This window comes from Spermophilus citellus (assembly GCF_964194105.1).
Source record: "Spermophilus citellus genome assembly, chromosome: 2".
Taxonomy (NCBI): Eukaryota; Metazoa; Chordata; class Mammalia; order Rodentia; family Sciuridae; genus Spermophilus; species Spermophilus citellus.
In genome coordinates, this window is record NC_138183.1 from 146244433 (window position 1) to 146263201 (window position 18769).

Sequence of the window (18769 nt, forward strand, 5' to 3'; positions counted from 1 at the left end):
ACTTATTTTGCATTTGTTTTACCTACCAGACTAGGAGCGCCAAGGTAGCAGAGGTCATTTCTTATTCGTATTTGTTTCTTTTGGTCCTAGCACAGTATCCACAAAACAAACCCCTATAAGCAGGAAATTAGTGAAAAGAGGAAAGAGTGGCATCCTTAACCCTAGGTATACAGCTCTAAGGTGACACTCCACTACTGTGGCACGAGTCAGCATATACTGAGAAGGCTGAGGACACAGGGAAATGCTTCCTTCCTTCTTTAGCATGATCTTCTTCTTTCTCTTTGAGAGAGGCAAACTCTCTGTTTGGAAAAGCCATTCCAGAGCCAAGAGGACCAAACCGAAGGAGCCCCAAGTTCTTTAATGAATTTTTTTTTGTGTGTGTGTTGCAATATGTATTCTCCTTATCCTCAGAAACTGCAGTGATAACAGAAAGAACATTAGCCCTTCTGGGATTTTCTATTGTAAGGGCTGACCTACAGCTATTCCTCTTACTGCTAAAAATTCCAGCCTCCTAACCCTATTACAAGTTCAAAGTCATCCTCAGGAGCCCCAGGGCCTGCATTCCTCTCCTCTCCAGCTCCAGAGTTCTTTTTCTTCCTTCTTTGGGTGACTGCTGTTCCCTGACTTGGTTACACTGGATTGGCTTGCCATCTTTTTTCAGATGCCTCTGTAAACTTCCACCCATATCCACTCCCAACCCCTGGTCCCCAAAATGCTAGGCTCGACTCACTGCCACAGACTCAAATCCAGCCAGGGGCGGGTACACATCGGTAAAGACCTATCCAGCAAGAGAGAGCATGCTCAGACACGACTCTCCAGAGGCTCTTGCTGGACTGCCATCAGCTCATCACTACCCAGTTCACTGGTAGCAGATACACAGAAGCTAATCCATAAGGGATACCCTTCAGTGCCATGTCCCTTCCCACAGGCCTCAGGTCCCAGCCTGATCGCCAGTGACATCAGACATGTTTCCAACTCCATATAGAACACTTGGGCCCTTCTGGGGCTGCTGATCAGAAGCTCAGCTGAGTTTGATCACAAGTAGACTGAGAAAATAAGACCTCAGGAGACAGAGCAAGTGTCATTGGGCCGCTTGTTTCCAAAATTGTTTTTCCACATGAACTGAAATCTGGTCCTGTTCTCAGCAATTATATCCACCTATTAAGAGTTCACAGAATAATCATACCCTTTTCACAAGACAGTCTTTCAGATACTAGTAGAAGATAACTTCCCTCCCTCTCTATCTTATCACCTTCTGTCAAAGTCATCTGCTTGACTGTCTTCCCTAGAGGTAGGGAACTCCTTGTGGTCAGGCACTGGGTCTTATTGCTCTCTCTGCTTCTAAAACTTATTAGCAAATTCCTGGGAGCCTGGCCCAGGCATCTCTTGGCAAATTTTTGTTGACTAAACCGGACCCTCTTTGTGTCCTGCCTCAACATCTTCCCTACCTCATCAAGTTTTCTCCAGACTAAACATACACAGCCCCACATTACTGTTTCCCAGGACAACTCGGAAAAGCAGAGACTAGTTCCCCAGACTACAGCAGTTGGAGAGGAAAAAATTTTTAGAAACCAAACAAAAAGCAAAACAACTTGACATGCTGAGATTTCATCCTCCACATCCTCAGAGCCAGCTGCCTAGCAAAAAGCAACCTTCTCTGTTTACTTGAGGTCCCCTGAGAGTCATCCCGCCCCACAGCCTCTGGCACTCATTGAGCAGGACATCTTGCCTCCTCCTGAGGCTGCCTCTCTGTTCCTCTGGTTTGCAGGGTTGGCAGCTATAGGCCACAATAGAACAGCCACCCTTGTCACCATCCTGCCGAGGCTTGATGGATGAAGTGATGCTGGGAGTTCTGTGATGTCTGATGTGGTCAGATGACCAGGGGCACTGCTGTCTTTCAGCCTTCCACGGGTGAGCCTGTGAGTTTACATTGCATTTGGAGCAAGATAAGAACCTCAGCCACTTTCCTCAATCCGGATGTAACAAAGTTGCTTAAGGTCTGGGGTCTCCAGGAGTCTCTTCTCAATGGATCAATTGATTTTCAAGACTTACCTACAAGCTGTCTTCGACAGGGGCCCTTTGTCATTATCACTACTGGGCTATAATTTTTGTGGATTCTTCTTCTTTTTTTAATTTTTTTTTAGTTGTGGATGGACACAATAGCTTTATTTTGTTTATGTAGTTTGTTTATGTGGTGCCAGGGATCAAACCCCGTGCCAGGGATCAAACACATGCCACGCAAGCGTTCCACCACTAAGCCACAACCCCAGCCCTGTGGATTCTTCTTGATAAAGAGAATAGCAGCTCTGTGCACTTGGGAGGCCAGGCAGAAAGCAGGCATGGTGTGGCTCCCATGTGCATTGAGGAAGAAAGCCTCCATATCCCTGAACTGGTTCCCCTCGACTCTCAGCCTTCCCCAGAATGCCTATCAAATTGACTGAACATGATTTATACCCAGGCCCTAGATCTTAAAGAGGTTGGGGAGGGAACTTAGAAACACATTCCTGCCAAAGACTGGAAAAACTTATTACACCTAGAATCCCCTTCTAGACGCTACTCAAATCAGTGATTCCAAAGATCAGGACCTTCCCCACCACATCTGCCATTGATTGTGCACTTACAGGTCAGGCTCTGCACTAAGTGTTTTTATATGCTTCATCTCTTTAATCATTGTGACGATTCCTTGAGGCAGATAGCATCACCTTCATTTAAGAGATGAGAAATATGAGGCTTAGAGGGATTTTGTAAGCTGCCCAAAGAGGAGTAGAAATTTGAATGTACATCAGTCTGAGCACAAACTCAAGTACCAGACAAACTACTATGCACTCTGCCCTCAGAGCCCTTCATTGAGGACACAGGAGAAGGAGCATGCTTCCTGTTTCAACCAAGTTCTTTCAGTTGGCGGCATTAGGCTGAGTCTGGGATCCCCAGCTGTGACTCCCAAGTACGACCCTGTTCCAGTCCAGTCCTCCCACAGTTGGGAGCTGAATGGATGATATATATATATATATATATACACACACACACACACACACACACACACACACACACTCATACTCACTCTCATACACACACTCATACACACACTCATACTCAGACACACACTCATACTCATACTCTCTCTCTCTTTCTCTCTCTCTCTCTCTCTCACACACACACACACACACACACACACACAGTTCCAGAAAGGGAGATAACATCATCCTGATTCCAGACCACACTGCAGTTACTAGGACCCAGAAACAGACCAAACCAAAGAGCAAATCAGGTTACGCTCTTGACCCCAGTTCTGGGTAATCTAGGGACATATCACATCATTCCTTTGGACCTCAAATTCCTTTCCTTCTGTTATTCTTCAAGCTCCACCAGACACCAGCCACATGTCAATAATGCGGGTGCTGGTTAAGAATTCCAACTCTGGGAGTCAGACAGCCTGGGGTTTGCATCCTGGTTCTACTGCTTACTAGCTGTGTGGTCTCAGGAGAGTTAGAACTTCTGTGTTTTAGTCTTTCATCTTTAAAATGAGGATAATAGTTGTTCCTGTCTCCTAGGTTCATTATTAGAAATAAACAAAATAATACACATAGGAAGTACTTAAAATATCATGTAGGCATACAGTAGGCACTCAGCAAATGTGAAGTGCTTGAGTTGGGAATGGTAAGGGTGAGGAGACAAGATGAGCCTAATAGACCCCTCTCCTGTGAGAAGTATCATACACACATACTGTGATGGACGGAATGACAGCCTCCTAGAGCTGTCAATCCTTTCAACTTGTGAATTTGTCACTTTACATGGCAAGGGGGACTCTGCAGATGTGATGAAGCCAATGTTCTTAAGCTGGAGAGATGCAATCATAAGAATCCTCATAAGTTAGGGAGAGGAGAGGTGGCCACAAAGCAGAGGTTGGAATAATGTTCTTGGAAAGTGGAGGAATGTACCCCTAACTCAGGAATTCAAAACCTAGAAAAGTTAAGGACACAGTCCTTTTTGGATCCTCTAGACAGAATGAAGCTCTGGGGAAACCTTGATGTTAGTCTGTAATTTTGGATTTTGGATTTTGAATTTCTGATGTCCAAATTGCAAGAGAACAAATCTGTGTTGATCTAAGTCACTGAATTTGTGGAAATTTGTTATAGCAACAAAAGGATACTATTACACATGACTTTGGCCATACTCGCTATCATTTACAAAACCTCTCATGTTTCATAAGAGTCACATGCTAACTCCTTATGACTCTTGTCCCAAGTACTCAAGAGAGATGAAGTAAAAACGAACGCTTCCAGAAGGAAGTGTTCGTTTTTGTGCAACTGGCTTCTCAAGTGGCCCATATATCCTCATCCTAATGGGATTAGCCTCTGAAACAATGACATATGATGAGTGCCATCTACCACCACACAGAACCCACAGCTCTTAGGGTTTTTAGGAGATCCCAAAAGTACCAGGACTCAACTGCTGATACCAAATAATAGTAACCTTTTGTGTGTGCATGACTTTTTAACTTTTATATCCATTGCTTCACTTTGATTTATCCAACTTGTAGAAATAACTTTCTCCAAACCACACCCTTAGAAAGTAACAGCCAGGACTTGAATTCAGTCTTTTGTCTTTAAAGCCAAAATTATCTACCCCATAGCAGCATGTAACCTGTTCTTACCTTCATGGGGGGGGGGGGTGACTGAGACAATTACAGGCCCCCTCCAACACATCCTTCACTCTCTTGTGTGAATAGTACTTCCTTATCCAACCATCTGACACTCCTCAGGTGTACCCATTCCAACTGGCCTATGGACAAGTGAGTTTTGTCCTCTTATCAGCTGAGATGCACACAAGTAGCCAGCAATAGGAAGGAAGCAAAAGGAAAAGAAAAGACAAAGAACAATAAGAAAGGGCTAATTCAAACAATAGATCAGCCCATGCTTCCAGAAAGCAGAGCCAAACCTTAATAGAAGTCTATTTCTTGGAGCCTGGACTCAGGGTAACCTGATATGGAAAAAGCAAATCATGGTCTACACTAGGGGTCAACAACCTAAGCTTCCATTTGGTCACAGACTGGCTATTAAATCTTGCAAGCCACTTCATTTGCTAGTCTCATTTTACTTAATTTGAAAAGAGTGTGTTGGACTAGATAAGCTCTATGTAATTCTAGTTCCAAGATTCTGACTCTGGAGGATTTTCCCAATGCAGTATCTTATACTTGTATATATAGGTTGAGTATCCCTTATCCAAAATGCTTGGCACCAAAAGTACTTAGGATTTTTAGATAACCTTTTTTTCAGATTTTGGAATATTTGCATATATATGATATCTTGGACCCAAGCTTAAACATGAAATTCATTTATATTTCATATAAGCCTCATAAACATAGGAGGTAATTTCATTATGCCAGATTTTGACTGTTACCTGTTACATGTGGTCACTTGTGGAATTTGTCATTTGCCGTATTATGTTAGTGCTCAAAGTTTCAAATTTTGGAACTTTTTCAATTTTGGAATTTTGGATTAAGGATGCTTGACCTTTAGTATGAAATCATTTGACTTGTCTACTGGTCTTTTCAAAGCCCTCCTCTCAACCTGAAGAAGAGTGCTGCTTCAGATTTAATTCAATGCTCCCTGTCTGGTTATATTCTCCTCCTCCTCCTCTCATACAGTTGTGTCTTCTATTTCTTGCATTACATTTACCACCCTTTATCACAACTTTCCACCTTCCACACTAGGGTGTCAGTTCCCCAAGGGCAGAGACTACATCTAATTATCCCAGGTGCTCCCAGGTCCTATACTCACAGGCTAAAATAGTTGCCCATGAATATGTAGTGTTGTGTCCACATATTTAAAAAAAAAAATGGCATCACACAGGGAACTTCTCAGGGAGAAAGTGGCAGAGGACCTTGAGCAGTTCACTTTGTATCCTATGGGGATAATCCCCTTTGTCTTGCTGGCTTCACAGGGGATTAATGATGCTTAATGAGGTTTGAGGGAGATGGGATGAAAAGAGAGAAGGGGGAAGCAAAGGGAAGGGAAGCCAAATGTGCTGTGGTTGAATTAGTTCTTGAAGGTGGGGAAAATCTGATCAGGAAAAAGAGAGAGAGAGAGAGAGAGAGAGAGAGAGAGAGAGAGAGAGAGAGAGAGAAAAGACAGGCAGGCAGTTCAAGTGGAAGCTGATTGAGAAATGAGAGTATAGATGCGGCTGCCTGAGACTCCAGCAACCTGCGTAGTTGTGCATGGTCTGTGTGCGGTTAAATAGACTGTACACAAAGGCAGCATGGAGGCATATTTCTTTCCTATTCTTTAAGTGCTTCCTATCCAGGATAAAAGAATAAATATTTAGAAAGCGAATGCACTCCGTAAATATTTTTAAACAGGGCACAGTCCAGACGGAAGTAGGATTCTAAACGATCCTGCTACCTGATTCACAGAAAGGGTTCCTCTAACAAAATCTGAAAGGAAAGGAGAACATTCGGCTGCCTCTGGCCATCTGGGCTGTCAGCTTCCCCGTGGCATTTTCCGGACTGCTGTGAGCCGCTATGTTGGAGTTTCTTTCAGCTTCCCACTCTGTGTGGGAACAGCCCTGGCCCTGGTGGAGCTCACTGCCATGGCTGCTTTATGTACAAGAATGTTTATGCTTCCACAGGGGCCAGGGAACACAACAGGAAGTGTTACACAAACAGCTGGCGACTCCACAGAAGGAAAGCTGTCCCTTTAATTAAAAAGGTGTCTATGAACAATTTATTTACTCCAGGTGCCGGGATCAAGGCACCAACCTCCTCTCTTATTTAACCAGCACTTTGGTTGCATTTTGCAAGAAAGCACATTATGTACCAATTTGAAAATTATTCTAATGCATACTAGTTAAATGACTCCCTACTGTTGTAACTGCCTCATATCTTTCTTTTTTTCCCATTTATTTACTCTCTGGAATATCAACAGTCCTGAAGAGCTGTCATTAAAGGATGAGGAGATGAATTTGATAGTAAAGCACTGTGGAAAAAAACAAGACAAATGTAAATATAGAAAGGCCAAATGCTCTGGAATAGAAAAGAATACATGAGGCAGTGAAAACATCCTCCGGCTTTTCAAAACCGCTATCCTTGACACCCAGGAGTCATCACAACTGCAGAGGATCTTGGAGGTGCTTGAGTTCAACCCCTTTTATAGTTAGGACTACTGAGGCCTGGGAAGGAAAAGGACGTATGTGAATCCAAACAATTAATAAACAGAGGACAAAGCCGTGGTCTGAAAGAAAGGTGACCTAGCTTGTCTTCATGGAGTGTTACCACTGGGCTCCCTGTGGGGTGTGACAGAGTCCAGAGCCTTGGACATTCAGTAAATCTTTATTCCCTCAGACCTAGAAAATGTATAACCCCTGCTGTTCAGAGGACCACTAGGGAAGATCTTTGGTGGCATGACTGAAACATCGCGAGGAAAATGGGGATGTTAGCAAGATGAAACAAGAAAGGGGTCACCTATCATGTACCCTGAGCTCCTGGCAGAGGACTCTGGCCACTGTTAGATCCAACTGCCTATCTTCTAGGGAATAGAGAAAAACCAGTGATTCTCCCAGAAGCCTTTGGGCAAAAACCCAGTGGCCCATGGAGAATCCTCAGAGAAGAAAACAGGGCTTTCAGTCCCTATAGGACCTCAGGCATCATTCTCTTGGCACTGATTCTGCATCCTGCTTGAGGCTGTGCCCATCACCGTACAAATGATCTATTCTAGGGTGTGCTTCTCTCTCTCTCTTTCTCTAGGCCTTGACTCTTGATTCCATTTGAGAGTAATCAGGAGACAACCATATGGTGACCCTTCGAGTCCCTAAGCCCAGCCATTTATTATAGTCAGTGGCTTGGTCAGGGCTGGCTCTACTCTGGGTTTGCTTGTGCTTAGGCCTGGCATCCTGTCAGGGCCTTCTGGAGAGAGAGAGAGAGAGAGAGAGAGAGAGAGAGAGAGAGAGAGAGAGAGAGAGAGAGAGAGAGGCACATGGGAGCAGAATGCAGTACTGAGGGGAAAAGCATACGTTGGTCTTTACCGCATCTCGTTATTTTGTGTCCCAACTCAGAGAGGAGTGAGGAAAAGCGCCCAGAGCCAAGGCCACAAAGGAAGCCATGCAGCATTCAGCACTTGAATGGCAGGAGAACCTGCCCTCATTACTGAAACCCAGACACTCTCCAACTGCTTGCATGAGCCGGTCCTCTGAATGCTCACAGCATTCTCTGAAGTGAGCATTGATATTGCAAAAATTTTATAGACAGAGCTGAGCATGGTGGCAGGCACCTGTAGTCCCAGTTACTAAGGAGGCTGAAGCAGGAGGATCACTTAAGCCCAGGAGTTAAAGGTGAGTCTGGACAACATAGTGAGACCCCATCTCAAAAACAAAACCAAACAAATGTATAGATAGGAAAACAGAGGCAACTTGCCCAGCCTCACCTGCTGGAGAGGGTCAGAGCTAGGATTCAAACCCAGGCTGTCTGGACCACTGCCATGAGTTCAAACTTCTGTGCAGAGGGATAGGGCAGATAAAGATGGGGCTCTTCAGTTTCCATATGTTCCTGTACAGGGACAGCCCCCTGCACGTGAGCCTGCAGGGATAGTGAAGGTACTGACAGCACCACCAAGCCATGGCCAGCTGGAGAGTGCTGGCAGGACATAAGACTCCCTAGGTTTGCTGCCTCTGAGAAGCAAAACCTTTGGTTCTGGCCAAGACAGTCCCCAGGCAGCTGGAGTCTGAGGCAGCTGTCCCCAAGCAGGGGACAGAGCCAGAAGACAAGATGCTCTTCAATCTCCAAGGCACTTAATCTTCTGACCCTCTATTTTCTGGTCAAATTATGAGTGAGACTTGATAGTGATTATGGATGTGAATCTGCTCTGTCATCTCTAAAGTGGTCTAAAAACCTAAGATATTATTAGAAATTAGGGCGTAACAGAGAATTTTCATAGAAGCTATGTGCAAGTGGTTATGATTATTCTACTAGCACATTTGAAACTTCAAGGTCAATCAAAAGAGACAAATTACTGATACATGGAAGATCTGGATCAAAAAAAATATGTTGTAGTCCCAGTGACTTGGGAGGCCAAGTCAGGAGGATTTCAAGTTGAAACTAGCCTCAGCAACTTAGCTAGGCCTAAGCAACTTAGTGAGACTCTTTCTCAAATAAATAAATAAATAAATAAATAAATAAATAAATAAATAAGATGTAAGGATGTAGCACAGTGTTAAAGTGCCCCCAGGTTCAATTCCCAGTATCAGAAAGAGAGAAAAATAATAATAGATTTTAAAAAAACCTATTATGCTGAAAAAAAGAAGCCAGGTACTTCTATGCTGTATTTTATGACTCCTGAATGCAAATTAATCTATAATGATGGAAAGCAGACAGAAAGCTGCCCAGGACTGACTGCAAAGGGATACAAGAAAACTGTTATCCCTTTGCAATGGATGTGTTGTGTCTTATTTTGGTGATTACACGGTATATTCATTTGTCTAAATGCATAGATCTTGAAGTAGGTTTAATTTATTGTACATAGTTTTACCTCAATGAACTTAAAAAGAAGGCATGTCCAGGTCTTTCCTTTTAGCCAGACACAGTGGAACTGTAATCTCAGGAGCCTGAGGCAGGAGGATAACGAGTTTGAAGCCAGCCTGGGCAATTTAGTAAGACCTTGTCTCAAAACTTGAGTGGTAGAGAGCTTGCCTAGCATGTGTAAAGTCCTGGATTTAATCCCCAGTACCGCAAAAAAAGAGAAAGAAACAAAGGGTGTTTACTTTTAAATCAGGACCTCTGTGTAGCCTAAAAAGTTCACTGGACTTGAAGTTGTAGCCTGAGGCTGTTAATGGCAACAGGGTCTCCTTGTACCAACTGTGTGACTGTGGGCAAGTCCCTAAGCTCCACTGAGCCTCAAATCTCCTTGCCTTTAAGACAACGTGTGCTCAACCACTCAAATTTACAGCTCTGTTGTGTTAATTAAGGGGGATATTTAATGCATGTGAGAGTAATTTTTAAATTACATAAAAACACACAAATATCATGTGCATGTGTGCACAGTTTTATGACAGATAGAGACTTCCTTGCCATGCCCTTCATCTCCATGTGGGCCCCTATTTGTCTTCTCTTTCTAACCAAAACAGCCACTAGGAAAGGAGCCACAGATCCCAGGCCAGAGTCAGAGACATTTCAGAGATGCTGGTTTGACCAAGTGCTTTTGGAGGATCCAATGTCAACCAACAGGTAAGCTGGAGAAAGCCAGAGAAACTAGATCCTTCAATTCCCCAGCTCTGCAGGTTGCTTCTCAATTCCTTCTGGAGCCTGCTTCGAGCTGCCTTTATCTTTGGGCAGTGAGGCATAGCTAACAGAGCTCACTGTCCAAAGCCAAGTTGGAGGCGCGCTTATTCCAGCTCTTTCCTTCTGTTTTGCTCCTTAACATTGAACAGTGTTCAAATATTCTCAGTTGGAAAACAAAAAAACAATCCAATAGTTCATGTAAATCCTTACCAGACACCTCCACTACTATCTCTCCTCCTTGCTTTTCTTTTAGTCCAGCAAAATAAGACCATAATAAAATCTAGTGTTCAAATTCTATTTTGTAAATTTACAACGTCTTTTCTATCCATTCTCCTGTTTAATCTTTGCAAAACTTTCTTGAGTTAACAGGGCAGGTATTACCATGCACAGAAGCTGATCACAGTACTGAGGGAAAGGGGTTAAATGCAAGACCTAAAAGCTTCAAGTATCAAGCTGGACTGAAACTTGGGATACTCAACTTCTGCCAGTTCCTTACTCAAAAATACTATTTATTTATTTATTTATTTATTTATTTATTTTGCAGTGCCAGGGATGGAACCCAGGGCCTTTTGCATGCTAAGCTATTACTCTACCACTGAGCAGCCAACCCCCCCAGCTCCCAAAATTATGATCTCTTATTCATTGAGGAAACATACCCAAGTCATTTGCTGTAGGCAAAGTTCCAGCCATAGGCAGCCTCAAAAAATAAAAATAAGAAACAGATCAGGGTTGTACCAGCAAAGACTCCTAAGATTCAATTATTTAGTGACTTACTCTAAGGCCCACAGTTGGCCCCAGGCTAAAGTAGCATAGGACCCTCAGTCCCCCAGAGGCCATAGAGATCAGCAGGGGACCTTGGTGCTTTGCAGGAAGTCGGGTGCACACCACACAGCTCTTATCAGAGTTCCTGTCCTGCCTTCTCAGGCGTCATACTCAGCCCCTCTCCTGGCTGGGGCCTACGCTTCCTGGGGCCTCTGCCCATGCATCCACTTGACCTTTTCCTTCCAACAACCTCACTTGCCTGGAGGAAGCTAGACTTTTATTTTTAGAACTTTTGGAACAGGGAAGCGCTAATGAGTATAGAAAGAAAAAGGAAGGGATAGGCCATTTTGGCCCCTTGAAATTTTCCTTCCCGTTTCGTCCCTAAGACCTCCTTGCTCCACACCACACACATGCATCCCACAAGATCTCCACTGTCCACCTTTCTCCATGGGAAGTTTCTTCTACAGCAGTGTCTACATTGGCCTGAAATTCTTATGGGTTGAAAAAAACCCAAGCCTAGCTCCAGGAGTAATGAGCAAGAGAGAGCACACACCACGTCTCCCTGCTTGGGCTCAGCCCTGCCATTCTGTGCTTTTAGCTCTGTCAAGCACTTAACAAGCATATACTCATTGAGCATGTTCCCCTGAGAGGGCACCAGCCATGCCCTTAGGGGTTAAGTGACTTTTCAAGCCTTCAGCTCAGCACAGCATAGGCTGAAATGGGACCAGGCCTTCCTGGCCTCTGTCCTCTCTGCAGCTCACCCAGAGCCCAGCCAAGGTGTGTCCCTTCTTGCTTCTCACTACTCCAGACCCAGTTATGCCTCCAGGAAAAACCTGGCCTTGCTGCCACCACTCTCCCAAGGGCCATGCTTGGGACGTCATTCTCATCCCTTCTCAAGGCGTCCTGGATATCATTCTCATCCCTTCCTCCTGGACCTGTTCTTTCCTGCTTTAGATTTTCATCTTGCTCCTTCCTCCAAGCAGAGGACTTGAGAAAGAAGTTTCTTATCAGTGGAGCCTGATGCCCTTGCAATCTTTCTTCTCAGTTCTCCAGAATGAAGTTGAAAGTCTGCTCTCTGAAATCTGACCCCTCTTGTTACAGATCTGAGTTATTGAGGGGAAAGCCAATTGCACTAGCCTTTCTGGGATAAGGTAGAGAAGATTAGGCCTGCTCAGGGAGTTGAGCTAGATCAGATGACCTCTAAGAGCCCTGGGCATGTGGACACAGAATTTAAGAAAGAACAGAAAACTCCACCTCCCTCCCACCAGGCCTTCTCTGTTACTAACTTTGGTAAAGAAAGGCAGCACCAGGCGCAATAATAATAGTAGCTGTGATAGACTAAATAATGACTCCTCAAAGGATAGCCACAACCTAATTCTTAGAACATGTGTATGCTACCTTACATGATAAAGAAAGGACTTTGCAAATATGATTAAGTTCACCATCTTGAGATGGGGAGATTGTTCTGGATTGTCCAAGTGGGTCAAGTGCAAACATACATATCCTCTTATACATAATGGAATACTATTCAGCCAAAAAAAAGAATGAAATCCAGTCATTTGAATAGAAATTAAGATCATTATGTTAAGTGAAAAAAATTAGGCACAGAAAGACAAGTACTACATGTGAGATCTAAAACTTCACCTCATAATATTTGAAAGAAATGTTGGTTTATCAGAGGCCAGGGAGAGTAGGAGGAGGAAGAAATAGGAAGAGATTGATCAATGGGTACTAAGTTACAGTTACATGGGAGCAAGAAGCTCTAGTGTGCTATCTCTGTATAGCACGCATATGACTATAAATAACAATAATGTACTAAATATTTCAAAAAGTTAGAAGAAAATATCTTGAAATTTTTCCCATAAAGAAATGATTAAATATTTGAGGTGATACTTAAGTTTAGCCTGATTTAAACATATACATGTATCAAAACAATACATGGTGCCCCATTAATATGTATAATTTTTGTTTCATATATCGGTTAAAAAATAGCTGGGTGGTGGTGACACACACCCGTAATCCCAACAACTCTGGAGGCTGAGGCAAGAGGATAACAAGTTCAAGGCCAGCCTTAGCAACTTAGTGAGGTCCTAAGCAACTTAGAAAGACCCCCCTCAAGATAAAAAATAAAAAGGGCAGAGGATGTTGTTCAGTAATAAAGCATAAAGCATCTCTGGATTCAATCCCCCGTACCAAATAAATAGAGTCAGGTTCAGGAGCACACACACAGCTTCTCAAGATACTGAGGCAGGAGGATTCCAAGTTCAAGGTCAGCCTGGGCAACTTAACAAGATACTGTCTCTTTAAAAAAAAAGTGGGTGGGGTTTGCTGAGGATGTAGCTCAGTGGTACAGTGCTTTCCTGGGGTGCAGGAGGCCTGGGTTCAATCCCTAATACCCACCACCACCACCACCAAATTACTACATGTAATGCAAGATTTCTAAGAGACATGCAAAGGGAGATCTGGCACAAAGAGGGGATAACAATATAACAATAAGGATGGAGATTGGAATAAGGTAGCCAGAAGCCAAGGAATGCCAGCAGTCATTAGAAACTGGAAGAAATATGAAATGAATTCTCCCCTAGGGCCTCCAGAAAAAGCATGGCCTTGCTGACACCTTGATTTTAGCTCAGAGATAGTGATTTTGTCATGAGAAAATACATTTCTGTTGATTTCAGGCACACAATTTCTAGTCACTCATTACAGCAGCCATGGGAAACTAATTCAGCATTTAACACTTAAGGACTGTGCCCTATGTGTCAGGAACTGCTCTGACCATTGCACCCACATTTAATCATTCACATCTTGTCCCTAGATGTGAGACCTGGCAGTGCAGACACAATGCCTGGGTTTCTATTCCAGCTTCACTGCTTACTATTGTGACCTTAAGTAAGTTATATAACCTCTATAAGTCTCAGTTTCCCAATTCATAAAATGGGCAAATAGTACCTTTCTCATTAGTTTGTGAGGAAGGGGAATGGGTAATAAAGATAAAGTACTTAGAATAGTATCTAGTAAGTATCCAATAAATGCTAGCTCTTATGAGATTTTCAGGAGTAGAACAAGCCAAAATTAGACCATGGCACTAATGTGTCAAGGACCTGGGCAAGGCCTCCTGGATTCAGTTCAGGAAAAAATATTCCCTTAAAGCCTGCTGAATAGCAAATATGACAGTGTAAGGAGTCCAGCTAAATACTTTTTCCCTTAATTAAGCAACTCAGGTCTTTAATGCTGGCCTCATTTCAGAAAAGAATGAGGCTAGGACTAAGCTAATTCTGCAGCATTCCCAGATGCTACCTCCAGCTCTTAAGAAGAGTTACGCACATTGTCGTTCTTAGGAAGGATCTAACTTGCAACACTCACACCTGACACACCCCAGCAGAGCCCACCACATCTTCTCCCAGCAATTTTGGCATCCAGAATTGGAGCCTTCATGCTTGGAAGTCAATGGATGGCAGAAACCTTTGGTCCACGTTGTGACCTTCCACCAAATGTGGTCAACACAACTCCAACCTGTTCCAGTGGCTGGGTGGAATGAGAAATTCATGAATTTGCTTTGATAAAGAGGTTAGGGTACAGTCAAGTTAGTAAAGAATAAAGTTCACCAGGGACAAAGGAGGGAGACCTAGAGTTACCATCTTGTGGGGTATGGGGGGAGGAGAAAAGAAAGAACTTTCATTTGCTTGGAGCTTTCTGATAAAGTTTGCCCAACTCTCCTGTTCGGGTGATGTCATTGAAAGATGGAAAGGAGCAGCAAGAACCCAGGCTTTGTGCCCTCACTTCTCCAACTGGGGAGAGGGGTCTGGCCCTGGGGCTCTGGTTTCCTCTTAGGCAGGGTTCCAGCCCCCAGACTCGAATTGACCAGCTTCCGAAGACGCCTGCTGCTGCTGCCCAGGTGCTGGCAACCAGGCATCTTCTCACCCAGCTGGCTGTCCTGGCAGCCACCTGCGCTCTCTCTGCCCTTCCCTAGCCCACCTTCTGGGAGGAAGGAAAAAGGAGGACAGCTCCCCCTCCTTACTTTCAGGCACCCACAGATTCCTGCACTGCCGTCACCACTGACGAGAACCCGGGTCCCCTGGAGGAATCGCTTCCCCTCATTCCATCCTCCCTATCAATGAACACGCAGCAACACCCACGCTCCCGCTCCTCCTACTCCGGAGGGAGACCAAACCCGAGACCGACATCCGGAGCTGAAAGACGCTACAGGGGGGGCGCCGGCTTCCCTGCCCCGCAATTCCTTGCCCTTTCCCAGTCACCAGAGGGTCCCAGGCCTGCCCAGCATTCTGGACGGAGAGGTTGCCAGAGTCCTCCAAGGGGCTCCTCCTCTTCAGGGAGCTCAACGCAGGAGACCTCGGGAAGCGCGCGCGACAGAACCTCTTAGCTCCACCCGTAGGGCCCGCGCACTGGGTTCTGAGCACCCTAACCGGGACTCGAACACTATACCTGTGCCCCCAATCTTTAGACAACCCGAATCAAGCCCTCAGCCCAGCGCTCCCCCGCAGCCTCTTTTCCAGTACCAGGGCCCGGAGAGGAGTCCCGGGCTGCTCTCGCGCCCATTCTGCCCCCAACAGGTCGTGGGCAGCGGGGAGCGCGCCGCTTGTCAGGCAGACGCAGGGAGGCGAGCCGGAGCGAAGCCGAGGGCCGGCCGTGCGGTGTGGGAGAGGTCGCCGGGACTCCCAACCAGTCACTTACGCGCGGGCTCTGGGGAACCCCATGGAGAGGAGCACGTCCAGCGCCGATCCATGCTTGATAGTGCCGGGGCGCTGCTGGCGGTTCCTCCGGGGGGTGACTTTGCTGTACAGCTCCTCTCTCGCAGCCATGCCGAGCGGGCTGGGGGTGCGGTACTGAGCCATGGCTTAGCGGCCAGCCATTGCCTGGGAAGGCTCCCGAGCCGGTCGTCCGGCGCGGCCCGGACCAGGGGAGGGGGCTCTGCGGTCGCTAGCCAGGCGAGTGGCGGCGGCGGCGGAGGCGGCGCTCCGAGCTTCCCTAGTGTCGAGACTCTGACGCTTCCTGGTGAGGCCACCGGAGCCAGACGCTGGCAAGCAGCTTCTGCGGGACCAGCCGTCAGCCAGGCGGGCCCCGGGTGCTCCCAGCGCTGCGCCTGCGGTAGCCCTCCCTACTCCGCCCCTTTCCTTCTCCCCGGCAAGCAGTCCGGGAATTTGCAATGAGTAATTTTTGAATGGATCAAAAAGGAAAAGGAGCCTTGTGGGCTGGCCCTGACTGGCCTGTACCCGGGCCCCGCCCCTCTCTTAAAGCGGCAGCGCTGTCCCAGGCTACTCGCGGCTGAGAAGACTCCAACCACAGAGGCTGCCAGTGTGCTTTGCTTCAGAGCGTCACTCCAGAGGCCCAGTCTTCTCCTGGTCTTGCATATCGAGCTGCGGGGACTCCAGATTCCAGATCAACCCTTTTAAGTTTTATTTGGTTCTTGATGAGGTTAAATAATAATGGAAATCGGGTGCACTGATCGATGACATTAATGGACCTGAAGCCAAGACCAGTAAGGCCCAGTTGAAGGCTTTGCCTCCAAAGGATCCTGCAAAACCTAAAGAGTTGTTATGACCATTGGAGGCCGAGTTCCCATCAGCTAGCCAAGGTCTACACTGAAGACCTGCCACACTCTCTGTGACTGAGCTGTGACTGGACAGGGCCTTCTGGGGAAAAGTGGGTCCTCGGACTTTTGAAACTGACTGAACCAAGGAGTTGAGAGGACAGGCTGGAAGGGAGAAGAGAGAATGAAAGAAGGCAGGAGAAAGGAGGAGGGCAGAAAGAGCATAGAGAAAGAGAGAAAATTATACCAAGAGGCTGATTCTCACAAGGAAGTGAGTATTCTGTCAACAAAAGCATTCAAAAATATATACATACATACATACATACATACATACATACAAAAAAACAGGATCAGCTGGGCACAGTAGTGCCCACCTGTGATCCCAGGGACTCAGAAGGCTGAGGTAGGAAGATTGCAAGTTCAAAGACAGCCTCAGAAACTTATTGAGGTCCTAAGTCACTTAGGGAGACCCTGTCTCAAAATTTAAAAAAAAAAATAAAAAGGGCTGGGGATATGACCCAATGGTTTAGTGCCCCTGGGTTCAATCCGTGGTACCAAAAAGGGGGGAAAATCAGAGCTGCACAGCAACAACAAGTGAGTTGCACCACAGGTTGGACTAAATGCTTCCCACCCACCTCATAGTTGGAAGTCATGGTTACCATTGCTCCATGCCCCACATCATAAATTTGGCTAAGGGAGTAGGACTCTTTCTTATTGTCTTCAGTCTGGGACAGAGCACTGCTTGTTGTAACGAAAGAGGCCTGGAGTAAACCCAAGCAGATTCTCTTTTCTGCATAATAATAAAACTTAGTATTTATTAGACTTTTGTATGTGCCAATAATTGTGCTAAATATAATTGAATGAATTAACACATTGAATTTTTACAGTGCCCTATGAGGTGTGTATTTTTATTATACCAGTTTTATAGATGAGAAAATTCAGCTCAAAGACCCAAGGAAAATAGTTTACCTCATAAGTGCATCGCTAGAACTTTTACCCACTGTGGCTCCTGGGCAATTTATTCTCCCCTCAACAGCCCCATTTGTCTCATGTGTATGAATCATAATAACCTAGTATTGCATACACAGGATTGTCCAGAAACAGCAGCCCTCTACCCCTTCCCTGCTTAGTGTGTTGGGGAGAGGGGGTAACCAGCTCCCATGGACTAGCTTTTTGATGTGGCTTTTGGCAAGGAAAAGATACAGTTTCATTTCCTGAACCCCACCCTGGACCAATGGGTTTTCTACAAAATATCCAGTGGGCCTTTGGAAGTGGGCAGATAAGACAGTTGGTGCTTCAGCAACAATGTGTATAATTCTGCCTGGTGCTGTGTAAAGGATGAGGGACAGTTCATACCTCCTGGTTGAGACAGTTTATATTGCTTCCCAAGCAGAGGGGATGCGCAGGACCTTGCAGAACACAGAACAAAAAGACAAGACAGGAACAGGGAAAACATACATATTCTAACTTCTTTGGATGTGTTTGGTAAAGCATGCTGGACATTACTTAGTGTTCTAAAGTTTTTCCAAATGTCTTGGCTGAGAGTCAAATGGTCTGGAATCTAATCAAGAGAAATTATTATCTGTGGAAGTGCTTTGTGAACCAAAAGCACTACACGAATAATAAATTTACTGAGTACTTACTATATGCTAATGCCCTTCTTGGCTTCTTATGTGTGTAGTTCATTTAATTCCTTGACACAGCTATGAAGTAGCAACTACCATATTATCAGACTCTTTACAAAGGAAGATGCTGAAACAGACAGAGGTCAGTATCTTGTCCAAGATCATATAGCTCATGAATGGTAGTAAGGACTTGAATTTATAACATTTGGCCAAACAACTACTTACTTCCATTGTTAGGGTGACAGAGAGGATGTCAAATTTTAAGATGGCTGATTGTGATTGCCTTTATGACTTCTCCTATGCCCCTCCACATAGAATTGCTGGAGCTCTGTCTGGTTCTCCCAAAAGATTGAATTAATTGTCTTTGTTCCTGCCTCTAGGCAAACTGTGAGACATAGGAAATGATGGGCATAAAAATAGTTTTAGGTGGCCTGGAAAAAGCACTATGGAAAACCAGACACCTAAGATGCAAACCATTTTGTCTAGGGGCACTTTTACAGAAATCCCAGCTTGGCTTCCTCACCCTTCAGTGCCAGACTTTGTTTTCCTTGGGACTGCTGCCATTTG

The 18769-nt window shown here is 45.2% G+C and overlaps 1 protein-coding gene across 2 annotated transcripts in view; it reads right to left on the reverse strand.

The window, feature by feature from the left end:
* The window catches only part of UBASH3B (ubiquitin associated and SH3 domain containing B), a 146789-nt gene extending 130630 nt beyond the window's left edge, over positions 1 to 16159 (reverse strand). For both annotated transcript variants that reach the window (XM_081278574.1, XM_081278575.1), the window contains exon 1: positions 15722 to 16159. In XM_081278574.1, coding sequence (XP_081134700.1) covers positions 15722 to 15882 — 161 coding nt within the window. In that variant the 5' untranslated portion in view covers positions 15883 to 16159. The remainder of the gene's footprint in view (positions 1 to 15721) is intronic.
* Positions 16160 to 18769: the final 2610 nt, after the last annotated feature.